This window comes from Cyphomyrmex costatus, unplaced genomic scaffold (assembly GCF_001594065.2).
Source record: "Cyphomyrmex costatus isolate MS0001 unplaced genomic scaffold, Ccosl1.0 scaffold635, whole genome shotgun sequence".
NCBI classification, from domain to species: domain Eukaryota; kingdom Metazoa; phylum Arthropoda; class Insecta; order Hymenoptera; family Formicidae; genus Cyphomyrmex; species Cyphomyrmex costatus.
The window spans coordinates 94,482-113,963 of NW_017280195.1; the positions used below are offsets into that span (position 1 = coordinate 94,482).

The 19,482-nt window shown below is 33.5% G+C and overlaps 1 protein-coding gene across 1 annotated transcript; it reads right to left on the bottom strand.

Annotated features, from left to right (window-relative positions):
• Positions 1–2,482: 2,482 nt before the first annotated feature.
• Positions 2,483–19,279, bottom strand: LOC108779829 (SH3 domain-containing kinase-binding protein 1). Its single transcript, XM_018547336.1, has 15 exons — positions 19,128–19,279; positions 17,872–18,660; positions 16,659–16,920; positions 15,966–16,026; positions 15,613–15,751; positions 15,017–15,220; positions 14,366–14,459; positions 5,281–5,441; positions 4,619–5,029; positions 4,186–4,420; positions 3,723–4,102; positions 3,508–3,609; positions 3,150–3,247; positions 2,894–3,065; positions 2,483–2,794 (listed from the first exon to the last, which is right to left on the bottom strand). The coding sequence occupies exons 3-15, from the start codon at positions 16,780–16,782 to the stop codon at positions 2,690–2,692; spliced, it is 2,286 nt and encodes a 761-aa protein (XP_018402838.1). The 5' UTR covers positions 16,783–16,920; positions 17,872–18,660; positions 19,128–19,279; the 3' UTR covers positions 2,483–2,689.
• Between the last annotated feature and the right edge of the window lie 203 nt (positions 19,280–19,482).

Here is a 19,482-nt window from a genome sequence, read left to right on the forward strand (position 1 = left end):
ATATATATGTATACATATATATATACATATATATATATATATTATTTCATATGTATTATGCATATCTGCATAAAAATAAAGTCTCTTTTATGTCAATCTGATTCGAGGAAATAGCTTTTAATCCACTATTGTTTGTTGAAATATTAAATATATTTTATGGAATACTGATATAAAAAACTAAATACCGCTTCGTATATCTATTTCCTCTCATATATCTATCATCTTCTCGTTTACCATATTTACTTAAAATTTCACTTTCATAAAAAAATAAAAACTTTTGTTTTTATATTTAACATGATTCGCAATTGCATCGAATAAAGCTGCTAATTTGTCGTTTAAAACGGCCTACATTCTTAGCTATATCGTCCTGTCATGATACTTTCGTATTTAGGACCGAACAAAAGTTTTTCTTAAATGTTCTCTCTCGCTGTGCCTCATTCTTATATGTATAATATAACCACATGTTACGATATATCACATATCGCATTATATTAGCACCGTTTCAAAGATATTCCACTTTGGAGCGAAATATGCTTTGACAAGCGGATGAAAATAAATGGCTCGACGAACACGTCGAATTAGACTTGTACGAGTCGTATTTATATAGTTTGGTGATATTACTCGTGAAAAATCAACGAGAATCGCTTATCACTATCGCTGAATGAGGCATCTGGGAAATACAATAAACAAAATGTTTTACATTGGCACTCAGATTACTGAAAAAAAACCTATAGCAAATCATCACACATAGTTATCGCGAGGCAGTTGCGTTCGTTGAATAAAAAAAGAATCACATAATTCTTACGCTCTATCGAACTACGAATTTAAGTACTTTTCTATCCTTGTTCATATGATAAATAGTTAATTTTATATTTTGCAATAATAAAATTAAGAGGACTACCTGGTTTGGGGGGGGGAGGATCAAAAAATTATTTTTTTTAAATAATACAAGAATTTCGTTGGACCGTACATTTAAAATCCAACAAATAAGAAATATTATAGGATATACTGACCGTAACAGTCGAAGTTGGATCTTAATGCTTTTTAAATTATTCAATGTGAATTATATATGCAAATACATATATAGTATATATATAATTCAAATTGAATTATTTAAAAGGCATTAAGATCCAGCTTCGATCATTATGGCCAGTACATCCTATTTCTTATTTATCGAGTTAACTTTTTAAATTGGTTCTCTCTCAAATAACAACTATTCAAGAGTATTTTCTGAAAATGGAATGTAATTCTTGGAAAAATCTCGAAGTTACAGTAAGTTGAGCGATTTAGTTAAGACTTTGAGCATTCAGTTCTAAGATAAGATTTATCGTTGATAAATCTTATCTTAGAATGGACAAGTCAAATGAATTTAATAATTTTTATCAATAGAACGAGCCTTTTTATATATAGTTTAGGAATCGTTGATTGAAAAAAAATATTATAAGTACAAAAAAACAGATATGTTCTAATATGCATTTTTTTGAAACATCATCTTTTAAATTAAATTGTATATATAATTTTGTTGACAATGTAGATACGACACTGCAATAATTTCAGCCTTTGATATATAAATTATATCTGTTTTCTCTATATGTATATTAAACCTTAACTTAACAAAATAATAAATTTTCAAAAAATACTTTTTCGATAATTTAATTTTAAAAAATTAACTTTTTTTTAAATAGTTTTAAATAATTTTATCAACTCACGATTTTTTATAATTTTAAGGTTTAGTATATGCGTTGATTCTTTTGTTTCGAACGACTTATTTCAGTTTTGCAGAGTCAACAATTTGACAAGATCAGACATAGACACGTCTGTTACTCATGCAGTTTTTCAATTACATTATATTAGTTTTTAATATAAAAATTCATTAATATTTTTTTAAGTTAAGACAAAATATTTGCACAAATAAGAAATTGATAGCAATAATCGTTTTTGCAAAAAGAATATCATTACTTTCTTGGCACTTCAAACCAGGTAGTCTCTTTAAGATACGTAATTAACATAATCCTTCGTCATAAATGCCACTAAAAATATATACGTAAGTAACATAAAACAATGAATAAAATGCAAATTGGTACAAGAAAAGCACAGGCACCCATCTGGAAGGACACTTGCGCTATTTTATCTTTTCTTTCTTTCTTTTTTGGAACTTTATGTCGCGTCGCAAGATTTTTCGTGCTACTGACAACGGGGAAGTTTTATCGTAACAATCTAGGTAATATGTGCAAATATATAATACATTAAAGATTTGCATCTCGTAATTCTGATATGTGTCATAAGTTTGAAATAAAAACTATGGAGTTTAAACCGCGCAAATATTCAGACATTTCATATAAATCGGTTACTGTTATCAAGAGAGTGAAACAACTCCAGCAGTTACAATGAGATCTTAAATTTATATTGGAAAAACCAAATAAAAGAGGAATGTATTTACGAACGTAGAATGTCATATGGAATGTTACGTTTTTAACCGGGTCACATAAATACTGCATCGACAGAGCAAACAATAAACGAATACTATCAAATGAATAAATATGTGTGTGTGTATAACAACAGTAATAGCAATAAACGTCATTCTAGCAGCAGTATTAGTTTCTTTCTTCATTACTGACGTAATGAGGAAACACCACAGTACGGGTATATAGATGAATATACTATTGATTTTCTTCTTTTAAACACCCTATTATTTACTGTTAATCGATGCATTCGCAAGAAGAGGTACAAGCTGTTCGGAAAGCTGTCCTATTGTCGTCTGCAGTACTGCTTGTTTCTCTTCTAATACGGTGACCTTGTTGAAGCAATTTAAATTAATATCGCGTGCCTTTACGTACACGTTATACCGAAATGAAAACTTAATACATAGCATATGAATTATTTTAATACTTACCCTTTCCAATAATTTGTAGTAAAGGGCATATGGAACGTAGGCCGGCTGACCTGATGCATTAGGACTGTGGGGGCTCGTTTCGGCTTTCGGACTTTTATCTTTCTGCTTATTATCTTCGTTATCAGGGTCCGGTTTGATAACGAAATCCACAGCGTTTCCTTGAGTCACTAATCTAATAAACAATGAAACACACAAATATACATAACATTTGCGAAATACGATGGATTAAAAAAATCATTAATAAATCAAAATCTACCGCGGGAAATTTCGTTCCTTCTTAATTTCCACCTTATCGATTCGCTCTACCGTGGCAGTTTTTCTCCTCTCCATCTGATTCATCTTTAATTCTTCGACCTACAAGAGATTAACAATGATAATAATGATAAGATTAATAAACGCGATATATCTCTTACATACTTTTGTTTTAATAAATAAAATTGTGGACTGATAAATGAATAAAAAATAAGAGAAAGTAATCAAATCACTCAAATAGAATTTTTGTGTTTAATAGTATTTCTATGTAAACTTTTATAATATATTTTTATCTATATTTTTTACTCTCTTTAAGTTTCCTATTTATACCATTTATTTCATCTCTAAAAGTGGTACATTACCCATGGTGCTTTTCTTCTCACTTTTGCAGCAAGTCCGTCCGTTTCTTCATCGGGTATTTGTTCCAACGTAGAATCGGTGCGTCCATTAGATATATTATCTTCCTACAAATTGTAGAAGATATTAAAATTAATTAGATTTCTGTATTCAGAATTTAATAAATAATAAATACTAATAATTAATAATATATAGTATTTTTAAAAAATCATTATCATACCATAATAGTACTAGGAACGGTTGACTGCGTCGAAGATGCGCTCGTGCTGGATCCGGCAGCGTGATGGCGCAGATGCTGCGATGAAGGCGGACGTCGCCGAGGCGCTTTAGCACGAGAAGCTGTTAAATGCGCAAGTGGAGTACCCTCTCCTCGTTCCACGCCGTCCAATTCCTCGCGACACTCTGAAGCGATACTCGTTGTGCTGCTAATACCGTTATTATTCCCTACGTCGCTCACAAGCCGCTTCAGACTCGATATAATCGAATGGCTAACGACCGCCTTCTTATCACCGCTTCCGCTTCCGCTAGCTATCGACGATGACGACGACGACGTCAATGTAGATAGGCCCTTTTTAGCGATGTCTATAGTGGGAAAATGATCTAGCAAAATACATCTCAATATACATATAATATTACATGCAAAATAGAAATATCACTTCAATATGAAATAATTGGTATCTCACCTGATATATTACTTGAATGTACATTTTTAGTGTCCAGACTTTTTCTAATATGCGCTTTCTCGACCTTTTTCACTTGAGGGGAATGTCTAATGCTTGACTTTGTACCCAGCAATGTCATTTCAAACCACTGGTGCTGGGTTGCTTGTTCTTGGGATTCATTCTTCGTACCAATTACTTCAACGAAATTGTCAGGGAACAAGCCCACTTGTCCATTCAGTTCTCCTTTCCACCAACCCTATATAAATTATTATACATATTTAATATATACCGATCATTTACAGTTATTATCTAATTTGTTAATTCTCCAAATTTACTCAATTATTTTTATTACTTGTTTTAAGAAATCTAACTTTTTATAATCAGATCTATTTTGATTCTGTAAAATACCATGCCCTTATAAACTGGTATTATAATCTACAGATGGATAACAAACCTTATCCGGCGCATCCTTAGATAAAATGACAATTTTATCTCCCTCGACCAGAGTGAGTTCATCTTCATTAGCAGCCTCATAGGGAAATAGTACCCTGCACAACTCTTTTTTATCTCGCTCCTTGTGCCTCTCTTGCTCCTCAGGAACAGGGGGAGAAACAAAGTTTGAGGGAAACACGCCGACTCTACCTTTGAGACGACCTCTCCACCATCCTTCTTCCACTTCTTCCAAGAATTCTATGGAATCTTGCGGCACTAAAGTCAACTCATCCTCATTACAAGGGTCGTAACTGAAAAGAACTTTGCAGAGACATCTACCAGATTCACTTCTCAAAGTCACATTCTCGTCTGCAGATTTCATGCTGCTCACAGTCTTGACATCGGTATTTCCACTAGTAATGGGATCCAATACCTACACGTTAGACATCTCCATGAGAATTCGGTAAACGTTAACAGTAACATTTTTTTTTATACATCAATATTGTGGGTCCCTGCTCAACAATATAAATGTAATGTACACCGTACACTGTATGTAACAATTACAACTTACATTGTTGAACAGAAAATTATAACATTGATGTTTTATTTATACGTTAAGAGTTATAGCATTTAACTAGGACTCTATGAATATAAATGATAAATCACAAGAGACAGTGTCTATACCCTAACAAAGTTATCGGGAAACATGCCACGCTTGTCGTTCAGGGTGCCCTCCCACCATCCTCCAAGCATCATCCTGATATCCGTGATGATGTCACCTTTTTTTATTGTCAACTCGTCATCCGCTTGCGCTACGTAATTGTATTCTACTAACGCTTCCATGTCTGAATCCATGAGTGAATAATCTCAACTCTCCGACGAGAGTTGTTCCTGCGAAAAAGCACTCTCTTACAATGCGACGAGGTGGCGTAGTTCGATCGACTCGAACTGGTTTGATTATCTCCGCGCCGACACGCCTCGGTATACGATCGACTGACGCGCGGTCGAGAATTTACGAGAGAAGAAGATAAATCGGGCCGCACGCGCGGATGCAAAGCGCCTTTCAACGCGCCTTGTCTATACGTACGGATTACGAAGCGACGTGCGTTTTCGGACTGCCTGGATGCGTTTCTGTCTGACTCCCGAGTAAACTTGCGTACACAAGCATCGCAATGCGGTCCGCGGTGCGACGCGATGCAACGCAACGTGGCCGATTTACGCGACGCGCGGAGTGAAAACGGCCAGCCGCATGACACACAGAATTTTAGGCTTTAGGATCCCGGGCGGGGAGTTGACAGCTCCTCGTATCTGTCACCGCGGCCATCTTACGCTCCGGAGTCGGCAGCTCCGCGATCTCCAGTCGATGCGGTGCGCATGCCACCTGCTCTGGAGGCCGTCAACAACCGGACGTGCCATCCATCGCCATACTTCAGACGAAAGGCGGGCGTCGCGTGTACAGTACAGTGCTTAATGTATAGCTGCAAGATCTTTTTTTTTACCTTTCAAGACGTTCGATTTTCAATTTTGGAATTCAATAGTACAACTCAGCGTCGAATCGAAGCCTGTCGCAGTAAGGAATGCAAGAAAATATCTCTGCGGAACAAAAGAGAGTTATTTCATCGCCGATCGCCTGTAATATCATTCCGACGCATTTGAACGCAAAAGGGACATGGCGAAACAGGTAGGCTTTTTCAACTCTGGGGGTTCGTCTGCTTGCCCGTATGAATCATCTCTCGACGCGACCCGCTTGTTTGAATGAACGCGCGTCGCTTGATGTAATGTGAGTCACGACGCGCACGTGTCTCAAGATGCATCGTGCGTCGATTGTAATCTGCACACGTATACCGCTATTTCGCATACTGTTTGAGCACAATTAAAACGGGTTCACAAATTCTCATATTCGAGAAATATATGCTCTCTCTCTCTCTCTCTCTCTCTCTCCAAAGAAGCAGAACATTTTTTAATTTCTATTCAAGAATGTTGATCGAAAATAATAGATTTACTTAAGGAAAATTTTTTTCTCACATATAAATAAATAAATAAATAAATAAAATGTTTATTAAAGATTGTAGAACAAAGCCTCTATTAATTATTAAGGAAACAATGGTAACTCAATCCTTTGAATCGAATAATGTTTTGTTATTTGTAATTTCCATGTATATATAAGAATGTAGATCAATTTATTTCTATGATTATTTTGATTTATTAAACATTTAAAGTAAACAATGTCCATACACTAATAAATCAATTAAAGAGTCAAATTTAATATATTTCCTTGAGTTAAATTTTTTTTGTTCGACTTCTGATAACTTATATCAGTTAAATTAACGATACAGTATGGCGAGCTGCATAAATTATTATAAAAATAAATCAAATGGAGTATAATTCGGCGTTACAAATTTATAGACGGACGATAAAAAAAATTGCTACAACCATAAAGATAAAATGGAGCCTAAAGTAAAATCAAATGGAATACAGTGAAAATGATGACAGTGTAAAAATTTAGAACAAAAAATGGAATACCTACAATATGGAAAAGAACAGATTCTTTGACAAAGCATCGGACTTCTTATCTGAGATAGTCTCTCGTTTAATTTTCACTGTCACGTACGGGCACAATGATCGTAATCTTGAACGTCGATTGACGTGACACGCGACTGCCGGCTTACGTCGCGCGTATCGCGGACAGGATCGCGCAATTTGCGAACGTGACAATCCGTTAAATCTTCCGTCGATTAACTCGCGCTCGAGCGCGTTCCCCGTTCCAAGGTGGAGAGAAGACGCTGCGCAATGTGCGCGCGTACCTATCTATACTTGTCAACAACGGAGACCCATACGCGCTTATCCCCCGTCGCTTCCTGGTGCGCGTGCGATTCAGCGCGGGCGCTCAGCTGGAAAACGGTGCCGTGTCGTTCTCCATTTTCAATGCGCTGATTCACTCCGATAATCGCTTATCGCCGAACGCTATGACGTATTGGCGACGCACCGCGAATGCCGGTATGTCCTCCGGACGTGTGTCGTAAGTCGGAGCGATTCGTTTAACTACTCCGGGTCACGCACTTAAAGAACCGTTGCATTACAAGGAAGCCTCACTTTCCTCCTTACTTTTGCGAAGTATGAGTAATCCGTTTGTTTCTTTTGTTTCGTATGTCCCGTTTGTTTCTTCTGTAAGACTTTTCTGTAATATACCTTTTAAATACTAAATTAATTTATAAATATTTTCGTGTTCTTTTCTTCTTGTTGATATCTTTTATTCAGAAAAAAAAACATATAGCGATGACAATTGTAAAAGTGACAATCGTACAACTTTTATGTAGAATTAATATACATACATAGGTGAATAAACCGTTTATATTTGTAATAAGTATAAAATATAACTATTTTTTCTTAATATTAACAAAGAGGAAAGAAAAAGCAATTTTTAATCAATCTGTATTTATAACTTATAACTGCAATAACTATAAAATATTATTATTTTATAATTATAACTAAAAGAGCTTTTAACCATGTATTTAAATTTTACAGATAAAATTTGTACAATTATTATCACCTTTATAGTTGCCACGACTATGTTTTTCTCGGAGTGTGGAATTACGAGTATTATATGATAAATTTATTGCTTCAATGAAAACGCAGCGTGTGTCATAGGTAAAAAGTGTGTATCTTTATTTATTATTGATTCAGACATCGAGTTAAACAAGTTGTTTCTCTACAAACTTAAAAATTTCTCTTATACACTTATACATTTAGATAATCGATCGCGAAGATAGAATTAAATTATGTAATAACACGATGACCATTCTTCAGAGTGTAGTGATAAATGACAAATGAAACGTTATAAAAGCTATATCGTTATATCGTACGTTTAACATTCCCGCATTTATCTCCTCGGTGATCGGGCCAAATCTTCTTACTTTACAAAATCAAAGAAAGATCATTATATCGCGCAAATTAGATTCAAACTTTTTAAATTAATTTCGAGCATTAATACGCGAAGTTTTAAACAAATGTTTGCAAAGATCACCTCGATCCGACAACTGAAGAAAATTGCCAGCCGAAACTGTTCGCCCGATCAGCCATTTTATCTCACTTTTATATATGTTAACAAGATTCGTAAAAACACAGCTGATATCTATCGTAAAACTTTCATTATATCGTTGAAAACTTCAAAAGTCGTTGGAAATCGAGAGCTATGAATACGCAGAGCCGTAACTAGAATACAAAACAAAATCAAAGACATTTGTCTCTTTTGCGTAATCTGTTCTGAAATATTCAAACAAAAATTGTAGAACTAAATTCTGCAAATTTCTAGACGTTTCACGAGAAAATCAGAGATCTGCAGATCTAGGAATACATAAATCTATGCGAATACAAGGTGAAAGGGTTCCGATACGCGAACGTGATTCCGATATTCCGTCACGCATATTTTTAGTGAAATCTCAAGGATAAGACTGTGTGTGGTGCGAAACGATTGAACGCCGTTGGATATATGTGAAAGAAACGCTAGTTACGGCGCTGCACGCGCGCGTGCATAAGTGACAAGGGCTCAACTAAGTCGGGTAAAATAATTCTCTTCAACCGAAGACCAGCTTCGGATGAGTATTTCGATGAAGGAAAACGTCCAGCGTCCCTTAAAAGAAATTCGTACAAGCGATTCTACCATCCGCATGGAGCGGCGCCGTTCTTACAAATTGATACTTTCTTTCTCACTTTTGCTCTCTTTTTAAATATTCTCCACATTTTCTCGCGAAAAACAAGCATCTCTTCAAATGAAACCTTTTACATTCGAGATTCACGTCGCCGTATTTATGTAACAACGCAAAAAGTTTCTATTGCAATCTCTTGCCTCTTCGCGCAGTCTCTTCTCAATTAGAAAAATGTACTTTTCATGAGGCTAATGTGAAGTTCTACAGATACTTCTCGTTACAAATAATTCGCGGAATAAAAATTAACGACAGTCCTAACAAATTACGCCCTCATTTAAAGAAGTCCTATACGAACGAAAATAAAGCACATGATTTCTCTAATCGCACATCTAATCTCTATTAATCCAAGATTTCCCAAACTTTTGAAATATATACAATGGTCCTCAAATATGTATAGACACTTGCTTTTCAAATTTTTATAATTGGAAAAAAATCGTTAAACTCTTTTTGCCACATTAGTTTTGGAATAACTGCAACTTTAGTCATTCAAAAACAATTTCAACGAAATCTTATTTAAACGGGCGAAAATACATTAAATTTCGTTGTTTCAGTATAGCAATTCACAGAGATCTTGCAAAAATATACGTCGAGAGAAAAAGTTCAGCCTACGTTCGCATTTTAAGTTTGGGAAATTCTGATTGCTAATTAAAGGGCACATGTAGGTTGCTTAGCGGGCGAAATAATCGAATTTCTTGATGCTTTTTATACAAATACACGCCGCGATTTATAAATATATAAAAGCAACAAATATATACCGTCGTATCGTGTGTGTGTATATATATATATATATAATATATATGTATATTTATATATATAATATCGTCTTGCACAAATGGTACAAAGCCTATGCTGTAAAACTATTACGTTTAGAATTGCAGCTGAAAAAAACAAATGATACCGTGGCGATCGCTATTCCGTTAACGTGCGCGATTCGCGAAGTGATCTCATTTCTTAGGTATCGTCACTACACCTCGATCGATCGCGACGGATATAGTGTATTAGTGTGCTTCTCGTCTGAAGAGTGCATTCCAGTACATGTGCTTTTTACGACTCGATTGCGTCGCGATGTAGCCTAGAATCGCACATGCAAGCGTGCGAAAAAGCGCGAACTGAGTTTCCTCAAAGATTCCTGGGCGCCCTCAATATCACACACCGCCAGAAGATCGCAAGATATACCAGATTGCCATTCGCGATGCAGTGAGAACTGAACGTGCGAATGCAGTCTGAAGCGAACTTGTTGTGTATCAGAAATCGTTCGCAATTCGCCAGAAGACGAGAGACATCGATTTTTAAGATATATTAGGTGGTATACTTAATTCCTGCCGTTTTTTCGTCTCCAAAATTGATTTGTTTCTGGTACCTTCTAATAGCGAGTGGCAAGAATTAAATTTACCATCTAATATACAATGCTTATAAATGAGAAAACAATAATACATCGCAAGTATATATCTATCGATTCTCTTTCGCATACTCCTAAAAGATGCAATATCCTCAGAGATATTAATAAAGCGAATTTTAATTTTATAGCTTTAATCAGACATCGACCATCATCGCGTTACCATCCCATAGTTTTCCTCTGATCGATCATAAAGCGATCTATTTACGATCTCGTGCAATGTATTTCTTATCTATGTTCCTTTCGTCTTTATTTTCTTTCTTATATAATCACTGATAGGCACAATAAAGGCTTTTACGTTTCTGCCAGCGTAAACGAGAAGTACAAACGGTGAAAGTGATTTTATCGAAAGGCCAACAACGATTTTATGTTTTGTTGATTGTGATGTGATTTTTTATATAAATACAAGTAATTTTCTAAACAAAAGGAAAAATATATTTTTTGTAATGTGCAAATAACTTATGAATAAGATTGGAAGTTTAATTAAATTTTAAAGAACGAATCTTTATAATAAATTTTTTTTTTATCGTTGAAACAACATATCATATTTCAGACCAAAAGTTTGAAAACATTTTTGAAAACTACTACAAATATCAATGTATTTTTAAAACAGTTTTTTAGATTCAATAATAGCTATTAAATTTCAAAACATTACTATAGATATTTGGAGAAGTAATATGAATGTTAATTTAAAAAAATATTTCCAAACCTTTGGCCTATAATGTGCATATTTTCAATAATATTTTATGCAAATTCTTATCGTCCTACTTTTATTTTCCAATCTCATTTATTATGATGCAATAAATAAATTTATCCTGCAAATAAATCGACAAAAAAGAAGTATTTAAATAAGAAAAAAATCGAAAAACTTAACTTTATATTATATATTATATATTAAATTAATTTAAAAAGATTTTTAACGTAATTTATTGGTTCATTGCCCTGTTTTTTTATATTAGTTGTTAATTTTATATGTCTGTTTACGAAAGCTCCCTCATCGTGTAAAAATTAAAAAGATTAATCTATATCATTTAAGATTAATTGAATGATTTACGTCACACGTTAAAAACGTGCACGTATTGCAGTGATTACATGGCAGCTAACATGTTTTTCTCGCGGCCCTTTTATTCCCTGCCGACCGCAAATATAACTCGTGAAAAATGTAAGGACGCTACTATCCTTTTTTCGTACGACTAATTAAGTGTTCTATTTTTATGCGAAACAAGATTGGTGCCAGACATTCTATAATAGAATGTATTGCTTTATATCGTAAATCGCTGTTCTTCGAATATAATGCGAATCACCGAAAATGTTTCATCACGATTATCAAAGCGCATTAATTAAGCGTGGATTATCACGTGTGTGTGCACCGATATGAAAGGTTTGATATACAGATGTCAAGTGCTCGCCAGTATATCGGTTCGGCTTCGAAATTTTACTTCAGGCAGAGAACATTATTTTTTATTATGAACACTTGAACATATTAGCAGTCCTTTCTCGGATAAGTAGCTTTCGCTAGTCTTACGCTATACAATTTTTCCGAGGCCAAAAAGAAATGTTTTTATCTGACATCAATGTGAAAACAGTCCGTGTTATTTCTTTTAAAGAAAGCTTCGCGTGCAATAGTGCAATAAATCTCGGTTTCTTTGATATATTTGGTCAAACGAAACTTTTTAGAGAGAGAAAAAAAATACTCGGGATGTTCCTTGAATATTTCTTAACAATCATTTCTCTTATTTTAAGTTTCTATTTCCAGCGTGAAATAGTTTTATATAAAACTTTAAAATTAATTCGTTACAAAACTTTTTGATTTACGTTTAATTCGTTAAATTCTTTTAATTTCAGAGAAATCATGTTTATTAAAAAATAACTCATGCCTCGATATTTAAAACAAATTCTATTTTTTATAATTTATGTAGTGTTGACCCGACATCATCAAAAAGATATTTTCGTAAACTTTGGCATCTGTGCATCAAATGATCCCGACGTTTTCGCGCAAGCTCTTCCCTGAAGGAAGAACCCTGGTCCTTGTTGAGAGACATCGGTAGTAATTGCAAATCTTATATAGTAATATCGTTTTTTAGACAGTAATCACAATGCGCTTGATGATGTCTTCTTCGTGTAGACATACTAGAATAGTAATACGCCGATTACTGTGAAAGTGTGTCGCCTTAATAGTATCGAGAAGATGTTTCCTTTTAGTTAGGCCTTACCAAGCGAATCTAATTGAACCTTCTTTAACTATTTACGATACCCAATGAATGCGTCTAATCCACGAAAGTCTAATATCGGCGAGATTTTCCGAAAATTGTTTGTAGTACGTGAAATACACGTCTCGCGAGCCTTTCGAATTCGAGAAATCTTGTCAAATCTCTGTCTCAACTGTAGTCTTTTCTCTCCCAGCTAAATATTTGTGCACAGAAAAAATGATTTTTTTTTTTTATAAAGATATTTAAACGTAGATAAATACAAATCTGAACATAATTTTGTTGAGCCATCAAAATAATTATACAGAAAACAAGCACGATCAGTAACGCTGCAAAAAGTTTTTAAAATTTGAGTGTCTTACATAATTATTCTTTATTAATCCAAGAAAACTATTTTCAGATCTGTATCCAGCTAAATTGTTACGTACGCAAAACCGTTCATGTGAATTTACATCAAACTCGTGCGGAACAAAAAGCATCGGTTTACTTGGAATATTAAGAATTAACCGGTGCATAGAAAAGACAACTTTGCTGTAGTATGTAAAAATTTGGTTTAATATATATATATATATGTAAATAATTTTATTGGATTATCAAAATTATTATGTAGTACGCTCAAACTTGTTGCTATAATAGATTGACAAAACATTTTGTAGCATTATTTAGCATTACTTATATTTGAAAGTCCTAGTGATTATTATATTTTGATGGCCAACAAAATAATTTTCAAATCTGTATTAAATTAAATCTTTAAATACTTCAAAGTCGTCTTTTCTGTGTTTTTTTTTCGTAAAATTGGCTTATGATTAATCAGATCAATTGTCGCGTCTCTAGATGATGCTTTCAGGCATTCGATTACTTATCTCGTAGCAAAAATTCTGTTAAGTCTCTATATTCGCACAAATGTGACTCGCGCCACTATAAATAGACATCTACGACGTATAATATCGCTTATCATAGATAAACTTTGCGATAATCTTGAACGTAGCTCGAGCTTAACCGAATATAATGTGCATGTATGTGTGTTTCCGAAATATTCTGAACAAGAGCTTGCCTCGCACAGACGACATGTTTCCTACGTGTTTAACACGATTGTAACACCAAGATGATGACGCAGAATCGTGGTAGATTATATTTTTTTCGCGTTACTGTCGCTGAATTACTTAAATTATAACGTCGTTATTCGAGCTCTCGCATATAATAGAGTACAGGCTTCATGAGATAATACCTATATCAGTTGCGATTATTGCAGATGGTGTGGTGGTATCGTAAATATTTGCCCGGGTCACCTTCGCCGGGTATACAAACACTTCTTGCATCGTCCAGGTCGATTTCCGTTCGACGACCGACTCACAATCGTATGTACAGACGAAATCCTTTGTGCCCGGATTTAATTCTTAGCTAGCCGTCGAAACTTCAATCGGCCGGATAGACCTCGGATGATCAACCACCGAACTAACAGGCGCATCTCCAAGCGTCACCTTGTTGAGACGGTGACTGCGCCTTAATTATACTGTCCGCACCTTCTCTCTCGGAAGCCTCGAACAGGCTTGCCTGTAATAGTAATTGTTCATGAGAAAGCTCAGTCCTGTTAAGTTTGCAGTCAAAAGATAAGAGTGAGAGAAGTGTCTCATTGAAATTCCTTATTACATAAAAAGGATTTTAATAAAAAAAATATATTAACACGCACGCACACACGGCATTAGTCAATATTTTAATTAAAAATAATCTTGTAAATTTTCAATGATAATGTTAATGACACAAATATTAATGTTGACTAATGCTGTTAAGACTTTTTTCTGTGCACCTAAGTATATCTTAGGTAGAATATAAAATTATAAAATCAAAATGACATCAAGTAAAAAATTATTCTAAGAAAAATTATAATGATACCATTCAATATACTTTCGACGTCCATAATTTTGATTAATTCTTAAAATGATAATGATTTTTAAGTGATTGTTTAAAATTCAAAAATTGTTATTAAAAGATTTTCCTAAAACAATTTCTTCATGTCATTTTGATATTACTATGATTTATGTGCTAACTCATTGAAGTTTTTCTCTGAACGTATAAAAGAACAAGTCAGATTTGAAGCGAATAAGTTTTACCCGACGTCCCCGCTGTTCCCGTATTCTTCTAGCTAGAGTAAGGAAAGCCTCTTCAATGTTAATGTTTTCCTTGCACGATACCTCAAAGAAAGGCATATCAAAGTTTTCGGCGATCTTTTGACCTCTCTCGGTGTCTACAGCGCGATGTGCGGTCGCATCGCATTTATTCGCAGCCAAAACTTTTACTACGTCCGGTGACGCATTCTGTAATGCAAATAAAAAAATTGCTCATGATTTATGATTTTGTACAATTATTTGCATGCAGAGAGATAACTTCGAACTCATTCATGAGATTACAGAATTTCTATTTATTCATTCCTTCATAAAATTAATTTCCTTTCTAAACCTCAATTTATTGAGGTTAACACGTTAATTGGCTAGTTGATAATATTTTAACATACTTAATCTATCAATTTTTCTTACAAATTTCTCTGTTTTCTTGTTTTCAGGTCGTAATTTTATTCAAACAGTCTTTTAATATATTCAATTCTATTTCTGGACTTCTTAAAGGCATTTAAACACGGTCATTTAAAAAATATGCAGCACGAGTTTATTCTCGTTCATGTAACGTTCTTTAGAATCGATTATAATCTTACTTCTTGAATATTTCGTAGCCAATATGACAGATGGTTGAAACTCTCCAAACTAGTGACATCGTACATCAAAAGAATACCCATGGCACCACGATAATACGCCGTTGTTAAAGTTCGAAATCTTTCTTGGCCGGCAGTGTCCCTTTATAAAAAAATAATACACAGATATATTTTCTATTACTTCATCTTGTTTATATATGATTTGTCACTTTACATGCAGATTATGGTTTTATAAAATTTGAGAGAAAACTAAAAATAGAAACTATAATTTTCTGAGCGGGAACTTCGGTTTATTTGAATTTACACATTATTTGATCAATATAAGAATTCGCGAGAAAAGACTAATTAATACTTACCAGATTTGTAATTTAATCGGCGTTCCATCTAAGTTAATAATCTTCTGTTTGAAATCAATACCTGCAGACATATTCACTATTTATTATATGTCATCATGTGGACATATTTTCAGGATACTTGCACATGGAGCAAATATTAAAGTTCAAATAAAAAAAATCAAGGACTTATACTTTAATTATATTTGCAGCTCGGAGCAATTAGACGTTATCACTAATTAGATACTCATTGTAATATTAAGTTTAAATTAAAATGTCAAAAGGTAAAATTGACTCTACTTCTCATTATTTTGTAACAAATGGAGAAGATGAAAACGCTGCACATTAAACGTGTAAAATTAGAACGAATTGAATTGAGGCATCAGTTGTTCTTTTCTGATAACAGGTGAAATCTGCATTAGAGACAAAAATATGACAACATCGATAATAGCCAAGGATTAATTAGCAACTACTTGTGTTAATGGTGTATGACACTAATGCGATTTATCGTATCCGGGGCAAAATTAAAGCCTATAACTTTATTGTTACCGTTATCAAAAAAGGTGAGCTGTCGTAAGCTAATCACAACTGGTACCAAGACATGTCACAATAAACATCCAACAAGTCGCTAAAACGACGCGACTCCGAAGGCGATTGTCGTAGATGAAAACGGGAAACTCGTGAAATATTTTTACAATGGTACGCGTGTCTTCTCACCTATCGTTGAGATGTAAGTGTCGTAGTACCGTTCGTCGCAGTAGCGATGCACGATGCAGGTCTTGCCAACGTTCGAATCGCCTAAAACCAGGACTTTATACGTCGCTGCGAAATCCAACGCCATGTTTGTCTTCAGTCTCGGGAGGTTTTGAATTGTTGTTGGGTCGACAACAGAGTCGTCGGCCGGGGGTTCTTTGCGGACGCCTGAGGAGGGTGAGATGGGGTGGAAGATCGATTCGAGGCTTGCGCTATAGCCCCTACCCTAGCAGAAATTGAAACAGAGTGCGATTAAGGCTCCAAGTTATCTTTAATATCAAGTCTTGATAAATAATCCTGATAGGAACCATATTAATGTACGCAATTTATAATAAATAAGGACATATATTATACATTTAAAAGAACATTTAAAAATTTAACATTAATTAATATTAAACATTAATATTAAAATGATTTAGCATTAATTATTTAATTATTTTACACTTTGAAAATCATTTATAACATTTGATAATTATTTTTATTCTTTAATTTTTATCTTATTTTTCGCTAATGTTTCACACTTTTCTTTTTTCATCCTTTTAATCTTTTATATTATTTTTTTGACATTATTTTATATATTATATATTTCAGTATCACATATATAGAATAATTTTTATTCGCTATATTACATATTATGTAGTAAAATTTAATAAAAAATTAATTAAAGATAAATTAATTTTATAAATCATAAAAACCATTTGATTTAAAAAATTTAACATTACTTTTCAATTTAATTAATAACAAATTTACTTTTAAACAATTATAAACTTGGAAAAAATAAAGAGCACCAGGAATTAAGTGCAGATATCTTTACGCAAATGCTGATGTATATCAAACAACTTTTTGATTGTAATAATTAGCATAATTATTATAATAAAAAAGTTGTTTGATATATATATCAGTATTTACGTAAAGTCATCTGCGCTTAACTCCTGATGCCCTTTTCTTTCCAAGTTTATATTTGATTTATACAGAAGTTTTTGTTATTGAAAAATTATTACACGTTTTATTTTTAAACTTTTTAATATTTTTTGACACTTTATTTTACTAATTACATGTACATACACACACCTGGTATTTTATATATATATTTTTTCAACAAAATAGTGACTTATACCGCTATTGGATTTCTACAACTAAGTAAACTTATCTAGCAGCTTTCATATCAGATACTCACCGTGTGTCAAAGATTATTCCACTGATTAATTCAGCTTTAAAATATGCGCATATTACAAGCTCTTACTCCTTTGCACCAAATTTGAGGGTTTTCATTCTTTTGAGTCTTTGCACGGGTTTATTTCTGCTCAGCATACTCCAGAGTCCAGATTAGTGTATTGCAATGACCTTGTAGTCTCTGGACTTTCTGGTCATGTTGCATTGCTGTTTGCTTTATTGCATCCATAACTGTATCTATGTTCAGGTCCCTATGGATGTTATTATTGCGGATACATCAAGGAGCACTTACAATTCCTCGTAACATTTTATTTTAAAAGTTCTGTGTTATTTTAATATTGGATTTCTTCTGGTGCAGCCCATTCGTCCAGTAGGTTTTAGCACTTGTTTATACAGCAACAGTTTGTTATGTAGGTTCAGAATGCCTCCCCATTAGTCAATAGATTTTTCTATATTTAATGTCTAATTCTTCTTTTTTTTCTTCTTGATGTGTTCCTTTTATCTCAGCTTGGCATCGAGCATTATACATAGATACTTGGCTGTATTTTGTATTTTTTTGTTCATAAAATTGATATGCGTGGATTTCCATTTAATTGCATTCTCCATTTTTTGGACTGATATAAGTCAGTCATCATCAGTCAAGACAGTTACACGCATTAACATCTTACTTCTCTACGAAATTTATCATTATACAAAGTTTCTATTTTCTTTTTTACCATTATCACACACTTATATATAATTTTTAATTTTTTATCACTTGACCAACATTGTTCCTCTTCTTGAGATACACTTTCTAGAGTAATTTTTTAATCTTTATTAGTAGTTTCAATTTTAACATTATTGCGTTTTTTATAATATTTAAAGAGGGCTCAATCATATATGTAGCCGAAACATGTCACGACTTCAACGAATTTAATATATATATATATATTTTTTTTTTGTTTTCATTTAATTTTTGTTAATTTGAAATTTTACTCTTACATGCCTTTTATATATCTTTATTTGTTAACTTAATAATTTTTAATTTATTACATAAACAAATAAATAATTATTACGTAAATAATGATAAACACATTTCTGGTAATTATACAGTTAAAAGCTATAGTACATTGAAAATCAGTAAAATTAGGTAAAAAAATTTTTCGACACTTTTTTGATTAAAACGAAAAAATCTAGCAGAAATAAACGTCACACTGCCCCGCGAACAGAGATATTAAAGTTCACTATTGAGGTTAGGATAGTTGTTCAGTTTAGAACTACCGATGTTGATAAAAATGGACTCATTTCAACTCATTTGACGCATTTTTGAACAAAATGAACGAATTTGGCAAAAAAGTGTCACTCTGCCCCTTAGACGAGGTATTAAGAGTTAAAGTTTGAAACTTTATAGGTTAACATTAGTTAACATATCTGTCATTCCGACAGATTAGAGTTCTGAGAAGCGCAGTCGCCTAATTCACACTGGGCGCGTTCAGTGGACTCAACAGTTGAGTGAGCGCTCTCTGTTATTGGTGTATTCTTCTAGAACTAAAATTCTGATTGGATGATCTAAAAGAATACACCAATAACAGAGAGCGCTAACTAAACTGTTGAGTCCGCTGAACGCGCTTACTGG

Excerpts from the sequence above, each read along its gene's own strand:
- LOC108779829 (XM_018547336.1), bottom strand. The coding sequence starts at position 16,782 with ATGGCGTTGGATTTCGCAGCGACGTATAAAGTCCTGGTTTTAGGCGAT. Across the intron at positions 15,752-15,965 it reads CCGATTAAATTACAAATCTG|GGACACTGCCGGCCAAGAAA; the intron begins GTAAGTATTAAT and ends TTTTTTATAAAG. Across the intron at positions 4,103-4,185 it reads ACATTCAAGTAATATATCAG|ATCATTTTCCCACTATAGAC; the intron begins GTGAGATACCAA and ends GTATTTTGCTAG.